This window comes from Babylonia areolata, chromosome 18 (genome assembly GCF_041734735.1).
Source record: "Babylonia areolata isolate BAREFJ2019XMU chromosome 18, ASM4173473v1, whole genome shotgun sequence".
Lineage (NCBI taxonomy): Eukaryota > Metazoa > Mollusca > Gastropoda > Neogastropoda > Buccinidae > Babylonia > Babylonia areolata.
Window position 1 is genome coordinate 11,377,586 of NC_134893.1, and position 15,545 is coordinate 11,393,130.

General features: G+C 40.2%; 2 protein-coding genes across 3 annotated transcripts in view; both read right to left on the reverse strand.

Moving 5' to 3' along the window:
* The window catches only part of LOC143292437 (tectonin beta-propeller repeat-containing protein 1-like), a 47,220-nt gene that overhangs the window by 25,616 nt on the left and 6,059 nt on the right, over positions 1-15,545 (reverse strand). For both annotated transcript variants that reach the window (XM_076602711.1, XM_076602710.1), the window contains exons 6-11: positions 15,076-15,253; positions 13,221-13,321; positions 11,746-11,868; positions 9,866-11,183; positions 9,283-9,410; positions 31-180 (exon numbers count right to left, since the gene is read on the reverse strand). In XM_076602711.1, coding sequence (XP_076458826.1) covers positions 31-180; positions 9,283-9,410; positions 9,866-11,183; positions 11,746-11,868; positions 13,221-13,321; positions 15,076-15,253 — 1,998 coding nt within the window. The remainder of the gene's footprint in view (positions 1-30; positions 181-9,282; positions 9,411-9,865; positions 11,184-11,745; positions 11,869-13,220; positions 13,322-15,075; positions 15,254-15,545) is intronic.
* On the reverse strand, positions 2,664-6,204 carry LOC143293097 (uncharacterized). The gene is made up of 3 exons (XM_076604005.1): positions 5,042-6,204; positions 4,121-4,337; positions 2,664-3,965 (listed from the first exon to the last, which is right to left on the reverse strand). Exons 1-3 carry the CDS (start codon positions 6,202-6,204, stop codon positions 2,754-2,756), a joined length of 2,592 nt encoding a protein of 863 aa, XP_076460120.1. The 3' UTR covers positions 2,664-2,753.

Consider the following 15,545-nt stretch of genomic DNA (forward strand, 5'->3'; position numbering starts at 1 on the left):
TCACATGCCAGAAACACCCAAAACGTTCACCTTGGGTTTGTGCTTCAGCTTGAACTGTATGGTGAGCGTGCCATCCATCTCGTCCCCCACCCCTCGCTCCATCTCCAGAGAACAGTCGTACCACGACCCGTTCCTGCTCGGCCACTGGATCTTCATGGCTGCCCTCTTCACCCAGCTTGACTGTCATATCACATGGATTAAACCAAAACATCATTTTTACGTTGTGTTCGTTTTTCTTTTATACCAAAGACATCACAGTACAGCATTAACCCCTTCAGTGCCACAGGATGGAAATTTTCATCCTTTTCCAGTTTGAAAAAAAAATTGTCATTGTGGGAAAATCATCAAATTCATGTGAAATCATCATAATTGGATAGTGTGTTCATTTTCCTTTCAGAAAAGTACAGGTTATACACAAATCTATCTGAGAAGTTTGCATCCCAACATGTTAAAAAAAAAAATTATATATATATATATATATATATAACCTGCATAACCAAAACATCTGATAGCAAATAGTTGACACTGAGCATAAAGAAAGGCTTGGCAGTGAAAGGGTTAAATACACAAATGCATAATAACCACCCTTTCATATCAGTAACTCATTTAAATAAATACCAGGAGTATTCCTTTTGTCTTTCTTCTGTCATGATTATTTATTTACTGTCATCAATAACACACATCAGAAACATCAGTTCATGTTTTTTTCTTTCTTTTTTAAAAGATATCATTATTAACAACATAGATTAAAAACACCTTATTTTCGTTCCTTTATGTCATGTTTACTTTGTTTATTTATCATCATTATTAACAACATGCAATTAAAAATATCATTTTGTATTTTGCTTCTTTTTGTCATGTTTGCATTATTCATTTATTACTCATATCAATGAAAGTCTACATTGTATTGTATTGTATTGTATTGTATAACTCATTTTTGTTACAACAGATTTCTCTGTGTGAAATTCGGGCTGCTCTCCCCAGGGAGAGCACGTCACTACACTGAGACCGCCACCCACTTTTTTGTATTTTTTCCCACATGCAGTTTCTTTTAATTTGTTTTCCTATCAAAGTGGACTTTTCTGCAGAATTTTGCCAGGGACAACCCTTTTGTTGCCATGGGTTCAGGACCTCGACGTGCACACGGGACCTCGATTTATCGTTTCATCCGAATGACTAGCATCCAGAACACCACTCAAGGTCTAGTGGAGTGGGAAAAAATGCTGGTGACTGTGCCGGGATTTAAACCAGCGTGCTCAGATTATCTTGTTTCCTTGGTGGATGCATTACCTCTAGGCCATCACTCCACATCATAATGTAAAATTTGAATTGAAATGTTTGAAGAAAAAAGGTTTTCATACTGTAGCAAGTATGATTTAATTGATAACTGGTCCATGTGTTTACCACAATGTTCAATAAAGACTCATCCTATTTGAGAAAAAAAGATCTTTCTAAAATCAGCCCAAAGTTTCTCAAAAGGACTTTTACAGAAAGCTAGAGAACTTCCAAGCAGATCAGTAACCTAATGCCTCAGTATGCTGACAAGTGACATTCTGACAGTCAAATTTTGATTTTCTTCATACTTCCTTGCATATTTTGCATTTACCATCTTTTATCAGTCTCTGTCTCTCTCTCTCTTCATTTATTTATTCATCTTTCTTCTAATTATTCCAGTTATCTGTTCTTTTTTCCCCTTTAAAGCATTATTTCATAATCTGTACACACACACACACACACACACACACACACACACACACACACACACACACACAAACACACAAACAACTGATTCATATTTTGAATTTGACTGCGGCTGCTGGAAACTTTATATGAAGCTTTCAAATGAAAGTATAAGACAGAATAAGCATGTAATTTTACTGAGCTCATTAAATGCCTTAATTCATTCTATTCTGCCCAATGACTTCCTTCATTACACTCTCTGTATTGGCCGTTTGTTTATGTTACAAGAAAAATATCTAAAAAAAAAAAAAAAGGAATGCAATCACATACAGCGGTGAAATTTTGTGATGATACAAAGAACAGAATGGACTAACATTTCGCAAAGTTTCAAATCACTCACTTAATTTAGGTAGGACCACTTAAATTTTGAACTTCAACATATCTAAAAACTAATTACACCATTGGAAAGAACATAAAAAACTAAGTTCACATGCAAATTTTCATTGCATTATACCCAGTAGTTTTTAAGAAAACAGCATCTAAAAATGTGCAAAAATGACGCGTTTTGACAGATTTAACAAATTGCTATTTTTAGACTGTCATAAAATTTTAAGATGAAGACTTACCACACTGTTCTTTGCTGTACGTGGTACCACCAATACCTAGTTTATGCTGAATTTTTTCTGGCCTACTCAGGAACATGCTTTGAGAGAGACAGTGCCTCCAAAATAGCAAAATATTCAGTTTTGTCAAGTGTCGAATGGCCTGATTTCACAGTGATAACATGCCGACTTATAATGTTGATATCTCAGAAAGTTTTCATGCTACAAAAACATTTCAAATATGTGCATGTTCAGAAAAGCATGTAAAATACAGTTTTTTTGAAGACTTAATGCTATCAGAAATGCAGATAATAATAAAAACAGTCATAAAGTATATGGTTTTTTAGTAACAAATGAGCAAGTTTTTTACAATCATGATGAGACTATGCTGTCAGATATCACCAGAGTAATTGTAAATATGCATATCTGACATAACAGAAGTCTTTGACTTGGACAACTAAGCCTAATCAATTAACAAAATGTGTGTATATATTGTTTCCATTTCATCTGCAATGTTTTCCATTGCTCCTCTTGCACACTCCAGACTCTGTTCGTCGGAATCAGGTCGAAGTCACTGAAAAACACATAGATGCTTTCTACAGTGTTGATTTTGTCAGACTGGGGCCATCTGAAGATGTTGGTGTTGTTTTTCTGCAACATGAAGCTGATGTCTGCTTTGTTGTCACTGTGTACTTGGAGCACCTGGCCAATGAAGAAGCCTTCATCATAGAAGACAGCCACGGTCTGACCCTGAGCACTGAAGACATATGGGGCATCGGTATATTCACCTACATCTTCATCCTCGTCATCTTCAGGTATCTCCTCTCTCAGTGAGATATCCGCATCAGGTCCATGCAGCTGTTCCTGATCACCATACTGGTCCTCCAGGTATGATGACAGGTTACGGCACATGGCTTCTAGGGAGAGGTTACTCAGCTGAAGCCTGTCATCGGTGACCTGTAAGAGGATTCGCAGGTATCGGATTTGTGTTTTGACTGCATTCGTTTTGTCTGTTTTTGAGTCAAACCTTTGGAGGAGTGCTTCAACATCAGTTTGCGAACGACACGGGCCTCCAAGTGCTGCAACCTCATCAGCTACTTTTTGTCTGATCTGCAGCTTCCTCTTTTCCTTTTGTCTATTTTTCTCCTCCTCCACTTCCATGGCTTCTTGCAGTTGGGAAAGAACAAGAAGCTGCTGCTGCCGGTCTGCAAGGCGCATTTCTGGGCCCAGCTTTCTGGACTGCTGCATCAGCTTTAACCTCTCTTCTGCTGACTTTGAGAATAACCAGCTGGACACTGGCCTGTTTCTCTTGGCCATGTTTGCAGTGGAGTGATGGTGAAGAGTGGCTCCTCTGTTCTTAAACATGGAGTAGTCCAGATCAGCAAAGCAGGCTTCACCAAGTAGGTTTGTCAGCTGACAGTGCTGCATACGCTGTCTGGCTTCTTCTGTTGGGGGTCTGCCATACTTCCCATCAGGGAGAAAATCACCAAGCTGGCGCTCGACCACTTGCACAAAGTGTTTAGCGACAGCTTTAAACACAGCAAGCAGGAGCGGTTTGTGATCTTCAGAGACATTTGCCACAGCCTGAAGAACAGAGTCAGCAACCAGTGTGTTCCGCAGTCTGACTGACTCAAAGTCATCAGGGACGTCACTGATCAATAGATCAGGATGTGCTGCAAGTTCCTGCAACATACAAACAATGAAACATAAGTCATGTTCAAGACACAGAGTTTTCAGGGAAAGCAATAGAAACTCAAGTAAATAACAGAAACAAGCATACACATTTTGGGGGGTCACTGGTAAGGGAAACAAGAAAAGAAAAACACATATACACACACCTTCAAACAGCTGTGCATTGGCTGGATGAACTGGTGCTGGTCAAGGTAGTGGATGTTGCTGTTGACCAGGTTCCAAAAGGGACCAGTAATGTATATATACATGACAGCCAGTCCAAGAACCATGGTGTTCACAGCATCACACTTGGCATCAGCCTCAACAGATGTCTGCTTTAAGTTGGAGGGGGGCCTGCGTCTGAAAAACTGGATGATATCGTCCCTGAAAAGAGATAAATTTAACATGGTCACCAACATGACAAATGTACTGCAATAAATGCATCTGTTTACAAAGCTTTGGGTTTGAAGAAGTTACCCATAAATAAATAGTTCATGTGCATATATAGATTTTAGAATAAATGAAATGTTCATATCAGATCATATGTAACATGTACGTACCTGTGATGGATCAATCCTGCAGCTGCAGAGAACAAATTATTAAATCTGTTCCCACGGAAGCTTGTGATAGCACTTGGCTTTTCCTGGAGGTTGCTGCAGAACATGATCCAAAGTTGATGGCAGCCGCACTGTTCGTCACCTCTGGGACCAAGAGTGTCACATGCCATCCTCACAAACCTGAGAAACATCCAATGATATGATCAGTAAACTAAGAGTGGTGTGTTTTTATTACTATTTGCCAACATAATTCTGAAATTTGCCATTTCTCAGTTTGTACTCCTGTATATGCTATTACTGTTAAGCAAACACAGAGTTTGTACTCCTGTATATGCTATTATTGTTAAGCAAACACAGAACACACACACTCATAGAATCACACACACACACACACACACACACACACACACACAACTGATACACACAGTGACACACACACACACAGTATAAAAGGAGGACTGAATGAGAGACCAAGTGTGAGGAGAGGGGGTGGAATGTGGAGAGAGGAAGGCAGATAGACACAACACAAACCTGCAGGCTGAAGAATCTTGTGACTTGTGAAACCGAAAAGCAGGAAGGGTTTCTCTGCCCAGCTGGCCATTCAGGTTTCTCTCCTCAGCAACTTCTTTCAGAGCCTTGTCAGCTGCTGTAGATAGCCCCAGCAAGAAATGGGCATTGCAGTGGAGAAACTCCAGTTTCACATGCTCTTCTGGTCCCTCACATGCAGCCTCACACCTTTCCTCCAGTTGCTTACCAAAGGACTTCATTTTAACAGCTCGGTCAGTCATTACACCGACAATATTCTTGAGCATTTGTTTCAGCTGTGCCTGCGAGTCTTCTGGTGATTTAAGAAAGGAGAGCTCTTCAAGTTTGCTGAGGGCAAGGTCCAGCAGAGTTTGTGTGGTTTCATGAGCAACTGCATCAAATCCCAAGGCAAGTGTTCTCTTGTCTTCAAGTGTCACCTGGAATCCAACATACTTCTTGCTGTTCCGTGATGTACCATCGGTATGCAGATCGAACTTCTTTGTTGCTATCTCTTCAGCAACATGCAGCTTGGCAACAGCATGCGTCTGGTCTGCAAACCTTAGGTTGGTAGTTTTGGATGGTAGCATGTCATCTGGGAGAATTGTTTTGAAAAGATGGCGTGCCACAGTCTGGATAACACAGCTGCATCTGCGGGCTGGTACTTCACACTCACCCAACAATTCCATCACACACAGCACCACAGCTTCTGTAAAATGCCCCTTAGCATTTCGTGTTTCTGGTATCAATATCCCTTCTTCATATTCTTGAGAATTTTGAAGTGTCTCAATTATTTTTTGGGATGCACTCAGGTCTTCTTCTGCTTTTCTTCTTTTCTTTGTCATTTGGCATGCATGTATTTGGTATTTCCGCTTCTTGATTTTTTCTTCTCTGAGTTCATTCTCTACAAGCTGCAACTGAGCAAGTTGTTCTTTAGTCTCTTTCACCTTCCTTTTCAGACGCATACAACGAGTGTATAGATTGGCTTTGCGAAGCTCGACACATTCTTTCCTTTTCTCTTGCAATGACTTTCTGAGGGATTCCTCCTGCTGTCTTAGAGCTCGGATACATCGCTGGCTGGTAACAAGTTGTTTGTCTTTCTTGTCCACATCTATCTGGAGCTTTTTCACCTCTTCTTTCTTGTCCTTAAGCACATCTTTCAGTCCAGTCATTTCAGCATCCTTGATTTGCAGTTCCCTTTCTTTTTCACTCAGTTTTGCTTTAAGAAATGACACCTCCTCTGTCGTTGTTCCTAGTTCCTGTGTGATAATGTCCTCATTTTTTTCTTTGCTGCATGCTGGCTCTGGGTCTGAAGTAGGAGGTAGCTGTTTGACAGTTTTTTGCTTCTTCCTGCTGTCTCTGATGACCTCTGCACTTTCAAAAGGAAGTTCTAAAAAATCTTGAAGTGCACTCTCTCCCCCTGGTTTACTTCTGTTTTTACGAAGGCGAACCTCATCTGCTCTGAGCCTCCCCAGTTTTAATTTGAGCTGCTGGGTTGGTGGCAAATCTTTGACCAGGTGTCCAAGCCATTTATACAATGTTGCATCCTTTATCCTCTGCATCCTAGCCAAGTGACATACTTCAGACACAAGACCAATAGGACAACTGAGTAAAGCCTCACGGTCCTCTACAGTTCCTTTCAAAAGATCTGCACGTGTAATTCCAAACTTCTGACAGGAGGGGCCAGGGAAGATGCATGAATCTTTCCTTTCTTTTAAAAAACATTCAGCACCACTGGTCGTTTCACACTTGCTGAATTCCTTAACAGTGCGCTCAACTATTGACACCACACGTGGAAAGGTACACTCTGGGAATAATTTGTGTAGAAAATGTTCCATTTCCCCCCAGGTTTTGTTTTCTTGATGCTTTAACATATTTAATTGCATCAAGAGTTTGTTGCTGAATGGAACCTTGGGTGCTGATGGTGGTCTTCCTCGTCCACTGTGCGCAATAGTCGCCCTTAAGGCTTTATACTGATCATCATCTGAAATACACAGGCATGAAACTTGAGACAGCTATAATGTTTTAAAATACTTTTTTAAAAATTTATTTCTGGGATGCTTTTGCATATATATCATTTATATATGTGTGTGCATGAGTGTGTGATGAATGTGCACTGCTACATGATCTACTAATTTCATTACTACTCCACTGTAATGGTTTCACTTAAATTGATGTAAGTGTTATGTAACAACATATCTTAAACTTATTTCATGTTTACTAATCATGTAAGTTATTTATTCTTTACATCATTTACACACACACACACACACACACACACACACACACACACACACTAACTTATCCATACTCAGGCAACCTCATGTATGCATGCTACATAAGTTCAACAGACACTAACTCTGTGCATACACACTTAGCATATAACATACATACTAATGCGCGCACGCACGCACGCAAGCATGCACGCACGCATGCACGCACGCACGCACACGCACACACGCGTGATCTTATCTTGGCGTTTGACGATCAGAACAGAAGTGGAAAGATACACGTGTTCCCATGCTGTCCGACGTCGGTCACAATATTAAACCATCAATCCGCCCTCACTAACTCAAAACACTTGTACAACAAAAAATTACTGAATAATCTGACACTTCATCTTCTAGATACAGCTGTCGATCGCGGTAAATTTTCGAACAAAAGATCATAATTGTGCTAAAAAAAATAACGTGACTGACGAAGTGTTACTGTTCCCAGTTACACATCAACACTGCCGAAGCAAAGTTGTTAGGATTCATCCAAACCCACAAAAATGTAAAAAATATGATTTACATTTATTTTCAAAATAAACATATTGAAAAAAAATTTGCTTACAAACCTGTAAGTTGGCGAGTTTTCCATTCTTCAAACGATGATGACGAGCAGACGGCTTCGATCGCCGCCATGGTCGAGCAGCGCTGCGGGATCCGAAATCGGTCACTCGTTTTTCTTCCGAAGCGCGTTCGAGACTCTTTCTTTATAGAAAAGCCATGAATTGCACTTGAAAGTGCATAGTTTAAACTTTCTTTTCTTGTAATTTGCTCGTGATTTGAAACACTGGTTCGTATGTTATAGGGTCGCAAACATTAGTCTCACACTTTCGTTGCGACTTTTAGATCTACTTTCTATGAAAACCCCAACAAATTTCTAACCAATCAAAACGTGAGAATCCTGGCTTTCCAATGACGTAGTTTCTAAATTGTAAGTGGCCAAACAATGCAGCGCGAAACGATCGAGTGACACACATGTTATTCTGCTCGCGCGGCAAGCACGGCGGAGTCTGTCACCGCAGTAAAAATCGACGCGACACCCTTTGTGTTTGAACGCCCGGCATATACCAGTTTGACTCGAATGATAAAAACAGATACCACAGGAAGATAGATGAAAGAATGAACTTTATTCCAGTATAAGATTGGTGTCATTTAATTAAGTTTGGTAGTGAAACGAGCGAGTTGAAAATGGTCAAATTATGGGTCTGGACTGCGCTGTTAACCACAGCCACAGTGGCCGCGGACCAACCTACTTAATTACTGACTGATTTACCATATTTAAAAAAAAAAAATCTGTGTTTTTCACAACTGACATAAACGGGATCAGTTTTTCTCATATAAAAGAAATTTTACAAATGTGGTCTTTTGTAACCATAGACACTTCCTAATTGTAGCAATTGAATGGGCAAATACGTATGCACAGTGGATATCCACTATAAAATCAGTTTGCTTTTGACTTTGAGCCACGGTACTTGCCGAAGTTGACAGAGACACCATCTTGTTGAGTGAGCAAGAAGAGTGACTGTACGCTTGCAAGTATTGAACTCAAACAAAGGCATTTTCAGCCACAATAAAAGTACAGGTGCACTTTTGGGTGACTGTAGAACAGAGCTGCGCTATTTAGTTTCACACAAAACTGTTAACCTATGAACTACGAATTTTTAAACTCGCAGTACGCTATAGCATACCACAGTAACGAAGCGTTGTGTGCAAGAGGTATGCTATACTGCGTACCTTAGTATAGAAAGAGTTAAGCAGTAAAGCAATGATAATACTAAAATAATTATTCTAATTTTACAATTTTTTGTGCTTTTTTTTCAAAAAAGCATATGATTTTACTAAGCTCTTTGGAAGTCATAAGGAGTAAAGCAAGTTATAATACTAATCATTCAAATTTTACACTTTTTTCTACTTTTATGTTTTGATTTTCGGACATCTGTCTTTAGTACATATACAATCGCATAATGCAACAATACACACCCTTTCAACTGCATGATTGTAATTTGAAAATCCGCTAATTTCTTTCTGATTTCTTTGCTTCAGCTGTTGAAGTATTCCATCCCTCAGTGCTCTGGACACCTTGGGCATTTGGTAGTTCACCTGAGGATCTGCACCCAGAAAAATCAAAATCAAATGAGAATGACACTGTATGAAAACCACACACAGAACACACAGTGACACACACACACACACACACACACACACACACACAGTGACACACACACACACATATATAAATAAATATAAATACACAGACACAGACACACACACACACACACACACACACACACACCAATACCAGTTTAGCAAGCTCTCAAGATTTTGGTACATGAATACATTACATGTTCTGTGAAGAAGCTGACTTTGTACACATCTCATCTTTCATGCTTAAAAAAAACAACGTAGGAAACTGAGAATATATTCTATAAAAAAAATTTTTAAAAGGGCTGTTTTGAAACTTCAAACTGTTTAAGATAATGCTAATAATTTTCTCCCACACTGTTCAAGAGAAGTCTCAGAATTATATCACTTGCCCTAAAATATGTCTCAACTTTCAACTCACCTTTCGACACAGAAAGCCAGGGCACAGATGAAGGATTTTCCATGACAAAATCACTGACAGCCAGCCAACCCCATGCATATCGTGGTTGTGCCAAGGTCATGGTCATTGCTGGCACAGAGTCAGAATCTGAGGAGGGAGTGACATTCCGGAAGACTCGACCCGAGAAAGTCTCACTAGGTCCCAGACTAATCCAAGGAATGCTTGTCGGGTCTTTTGAAGAACCATCCCCACCTTCTTCTTGGTCATGCATGTCCTGGAATGTGACTGGTGTGCTGTCCATGTCCTCAGATGTCTCAGTTCCAGACTTGTTTTTACCTGTCTGTTTGCTGTCCTCTCTGCCTGAAATAGCCGCCTCTTCCTCATCATCAATGAGGTCTGTGACGAAGTTGCAGATAACGTCTGAGTGGCCTGACTCCAGACTGTCAAATGTGTCGGAAGTAACAGAACTGCTCAGCATGCCTGGTTCTGCCACTGAATCTACTGCTGGGAGCTTAACATGTGTAGCTTCAGAACATGTGGACTGAACCTGGCTTTCTATGTCTGATATTCTGGTTGTAGTTTTTTCTTCAGCATTCAGTGTATGCTGTTGAGTATTGTTTGTGACATTTCCATCCCCTTCACATGGTGGCAGAGACACCACTAGTAATGTCTCCTTGCCTTGGTCCTGTGGATATTCATGTGAAGACCGTCTGCAGTCTGCAGACATCTCAGCTGCTGGCGTCAATGGGATGGAAGGGAAGCTTTCATCAGCTTCTTCAGCATTGTCAGCAATCTCATTCTCTGACATTGGATCTGAATGAATGCTATTTTCGATGACCTGCCACGACTTGGTGCGCTCTCTGGTGTCCCCATCTCTTGGCACAGAAGCACCAACAGTTCCATGCAGACTGGTGAGTTCATTCTCTGTAACGTGCAGCACAGAGTCAGGTGCAGATGTGCAGTCTTTCTGTTCAAGAGGGTTTCCTGCAGGACACATATCACCGATGGGACACGTCTCAACAGCACCTGGCCCTTGTGATATAAGAGAGCTTGGTGTAAATGACATCAAGGGGACAGAGCCGCTACCCATGGTCTGCACTATGCAGGAGGGACTGGCATTGAAGCAGTCAGATATTGTGAAGCTGTCATCAGGAGAGTACCGACACACTGTGGAGTCAGATGGCTGAGACAGGAGACAGGATGGTGAATTGACGTCGAAGACATCTGGATGCTCCTCCAGAACCACTCGCTGCCACGTTTTGCCCCCTGGTTCTGAATGGGTCACCCCTGTCCGGAACCACACTTCCTTGTCTTCGTCATCCAGGCCCAGAGCAAACACCTGAGAACCAACATGTGTCTGATATCAAGTGACAAGTAATTTATACATTATAATTCACGATGCTGTGTGAGTGCATATGCTTCAATGCATATATGCATTCTTGCACACGCAAGTAATTGAATGTATGCACTTGTATACACTTGTGCCACATGTCATTTTGCCTCTGTCTGAAGTATTTATGCAGAATAAACCACTAATGGTTTATCTTATGACCCCCTATGTCAGCAGAGAAAAAAAAAACATGCCCAAAAAACAATCCTAATTCCTTTCCGTCCTATAATCAGCAGATAAATAAAAAGCCCAAAAAACAATTGTAATTCCTTCCCATTCTACAGTCAGCAGAGAGAAAAAAAAACATGCCCAAAAAACAATCTTAATTCCTTTCCGTCCTATAATCAGCAGATAAATAAAAAGCCAAAAAAACAATCCTAATTCCTTTCCGTCCTATAATCAGCAGATAAATAAAAAGCCCAAAAAACAATTGTAATTCCTTCCCATTCTACAATCAGCAGAGAGAGAAAAAAACCATGCCTAAAAAACAATCCTAAAAACAATCATGTACCTGATCATTTCCGGAGACAGCAATGTGGGTCATCTCCCCCACCATCATGACCCAGCCAGTGCCTGTGGCAGCTGTGGCATCCCAGAACAACTTGTCTCCATTCACACCTTGCCGGAACCACACCTGAAATAAATTCTCTTTTGATTAGATTATTATAATTATGCCGAACAGTATTTTATTTGGTTAGAAGCAGTACTACTTTCTTTCCTTTGACATAGTTTCATACTTGTGATCACTATCAGGCAAAATTCTATTTGGGTTAAGTTGCATGACTGTGATCAATCTTCTTATCAAACTTTCTGATATGCAAGTAAGTGTAGAGAGACAGTGCATCTTTTCCAGCTAGGTTGAGTCATAAGATTACATTTTGTCTTCCACAGATAGCAGTTATCTTTCCTCTTTGGGGGTTTCTAATTTCATATTCCTTCCTTTTTTTGACTCACTTGTGTAAACAAAGTGAGTCTATGTTTTAACCTGGTGTTCGGTTGTCTGTGTGTGTGTGTGTGTCTGTGTGTCTGTGTGTCCGTGGTAAACTTTAACATTGACATTTTCTCTGCAAATACTTTGTCAGTTGATACCAAATTAGGCATAAAAATAGGAAAAATTCAGTTCTTTCCAGTCATCTTGTTTAAAACAATACTGCACCTCTGGGATCGGCACAAAAAAAAAAAAAAAATGAAGCCTAATTATATGCAAAATGCATTTACTGTTATATTTATATTTTTTGTATTCTCTAAACTTGGCACTTTGATCTGATATTCTGACCCAACAATAAGAGCAGTCATTATTATCATTTTTTGTTCAAACAGGAATTTCTTTTGCTAAGCATGGAAGTTTTATTTATTTTGCAAACGTTTTGGTGCAGATAGTAAAAAAAGGGGAAATTACTCTGTAATTAATGCTAGGGGACTTAATTCGAATCTGGTTAGGACTTTTTTTTTTTTTTTTTTAATGCGAAGCTTTATAATAACAAATACAGAACACATTTTAACGATTAGATTTTTTTTTTTTTAAGTGTATCACAAGTGAGTCTTGAAGGCCTTGCCTCTCTTGTTAATAATTAAAATGGTTCTCTGTCTCTCTCTCTTTGTTTCTCCGTTTTGTTTTTCACTGTAACAGCATGATTTTCTCTGTTTGTTTGTGTGTTCCCTTGTTTGCTGTTGTTAAGGTTGTGTGTGTGTGTGTACATTCTTTATCATTATTTTATGCCCCAGGGACAGATGAAAAAAAGCCTATGTCAGTTGCTTATCTCATTTTCCTGATTTGATATTTCTTTTCGTTTCACTTCATTTTGTTTAACTATCTCAAACTCATTCTCACCCACACCCACGCACCCACATCCCCACCCACAAAAAGCCTAGACTGTCATACAGCAGCCAGTCAGTTTGTCCATCTGTGATTCCACCAAATGGACAAAGACAGTGATAAAGAAATCGTAAACACCAAACGTGCCTCAGCAAAGCATCATCACCTACCTTCCCATCTCTGCTAAGTGCCCACACAGAGTTCCTGCCCACAGCCACCTGCATGAGGCGGGTCGACTCCTGGGGGTAAGGCACCATCTCCCACCCAACACCTGTCAGATCAGAGCAGCATCATGATAATAATAATAATAATAATAATAATAATAATAATAATGGATACTTATATAGCACACTATCCAGAAATCTGCTCTAGGTGCTTTACAATAACGCTTTTGTTGACATAAAACATTATATCTATGTTACATACACACACCAAAATGTGACTACACACACACACGCACGCACGCACGCACACACACACATACACTGCATACATACATTTTAACATACATGTGTATCTAACAGCTACCCTAACACATACGCACACATAGGCAGGCACAAACTTATATAAACACATGCACACACAATACACATTCATATACATGCATGTAGTTATGTACACATACATATATATACACACATAGTCAAGCACAGCTAACACAAAGGAAGTGGACCTGCCACAATTGAACTTATTGCTGAGGGAAAAGGTGAGTTTTGAGACGAGATTTAAAAGATGCGAGGGAATCAGAATAACGGAGGTTATCAGGGAGCTTGTTCCACGTCTTTGGCGATTGAAAAGAAAACGATCATACTAAAAAAAGTACATCATCAGTCACAACACAAAAAGATGTCTTGCTTTCTGACGCAAAATGATTTATCTAACGTAGCAGCACCACTGAGAAAGCATGTCATGAGTTCTTAAAAGGACAAATTTGAGACTGCATAGGTTCTCAAAAGCATCCAACACTTGATGGTTGTGTTCTTCCTCTAGTTCTCAGCCAATCTGAGTCATGATGTTTCACCATAAAAAGGATCTAGATTTCTTTTTGTTAGAATTTTCCAACCAGTGTAATAAATATAACAAAAAAACCTTCATTTCAACTCTGGAGCTGTTGTGTGATTCTACATTTCATTTCAACCCTGGAGCTGTTAGATGACTCTACTATCTCCCAACAGAAGGCTAAGATATCATTCCTCTGAAGCTTCTTGATGACACTTCTGGGAAAAGGATCTTATCTGAGAAGGCTCAATGAAAAGGGATGAAGATTTTTTTTTCCTGAACAGAGTATTCCACTGTCAGTGCATTTTGATTTTTTTTTCTTCTGATGAGAATGCTAGTTGAATGATGTAAACTGCAAATAATGATGTGGTGGAAAGTGATGGTGATGGGGTTTGGTAAAGTTTCGTGGGGCTGTTCCTTTTAATTCCAAAATCTTTCGACATGAAAAGTAACACAGGACTGGAAAGGAGAGGGAAAGGAAGATGAAATTTTTAAATACTATTGCTATCACAGATATAAAGGAAATAAAACCAGCAACCAACTGATCATACACATCATTCCTGGACATGTGGGTTCTTACCTGAGTCTGTGTGTACGTGCCTGAGTGAGTGTGTGTGTCATCTCACTGACCCCTTGCGCTTATTGCAATGTTGAGCATTTCTACTATTTTCTTTTGTTACACATAGCTTTTACATCCTCCATGCCCCAAAAAGGGTTACAGATTAAAATATCTTTGAAATCTTTGTGTGCTTGAGTTCATGAATTAGTGAATGAGTATGTGTGTGTGTGTGTGTGTGTGTGTGTGTGTGTGCGCGCGTGTGTTTGTGAATGAGTATGTGTGTGTGTGTGTGTGTGTGTGTGTGCGCACGTGTGTGTGTGTGTGTGTGTGTGTGTGTGTATGTGTTTGTGAATGAGTGAGTGAACATGTGTGTGTGTGTGTGTGTGTCTGTGTGTGTGTGTGTGTGTGTGCGTGTGCATGCACACGTGCATGTATACATGTTCAGTGTGTGTGTGTAACCAGCTCACCATACACGTTATCCCTGGACACGTGGGTCCTGACCACAGTGTGGCCATCCCAGGTGATGGCCCACACCAGGCCCGTGGGGCCGCAGGCAATGTTGATGATGCCCATGGAGTGACCCGGGATGTGGCGCCACTCCTTTCCCTCCGGGCAGTCCCGCCACACGCCTGTGCGCACATACACCTGCAAGACACCACAGTCTTTGTGCAGGTATGTATGGCTGTTGGTAAGGAATATGGAAAAAGATTTTCAATCATCTGAGTAGTGCAGGTTAATGCCGTCATGAACAGTATGCACACTCTCTTTTATGAACATGTGCACACAAACACACACACATATACAAAATCAAATATTGTTTACAGTGAAAATATATTACACTACAAAAAGAACACAAACGCATGGCTTGTCTAATATCACTCACAGTGAAAAGATGTTACACCAAAGAAAGAACACACACACACACACACACACACAC

Coding starts and splice junctions, on each gene's coding strand:
- LOC143293097 (XM_076604005.1), bottom strand. CDS start 6,204: ATGACTGGACTGAAAGATGTGCTTAAGGACAAGAAAGAAGAGGTGAAA. Junction 4,338..5,041: donor CAAGATTCTTCAGCCTGCAG/GTTTGTGTTGTG, acceptor ATCTCTTTTCAG/GGACGATATCATCCAGTTTT. Junction 3,966..4,120: donor CAATGCACAGCTGTTTGAAG/GTGTGTGTATAT, acceptor TGTATGTTGCAG/GAACTTGCAGCACATCCTGA.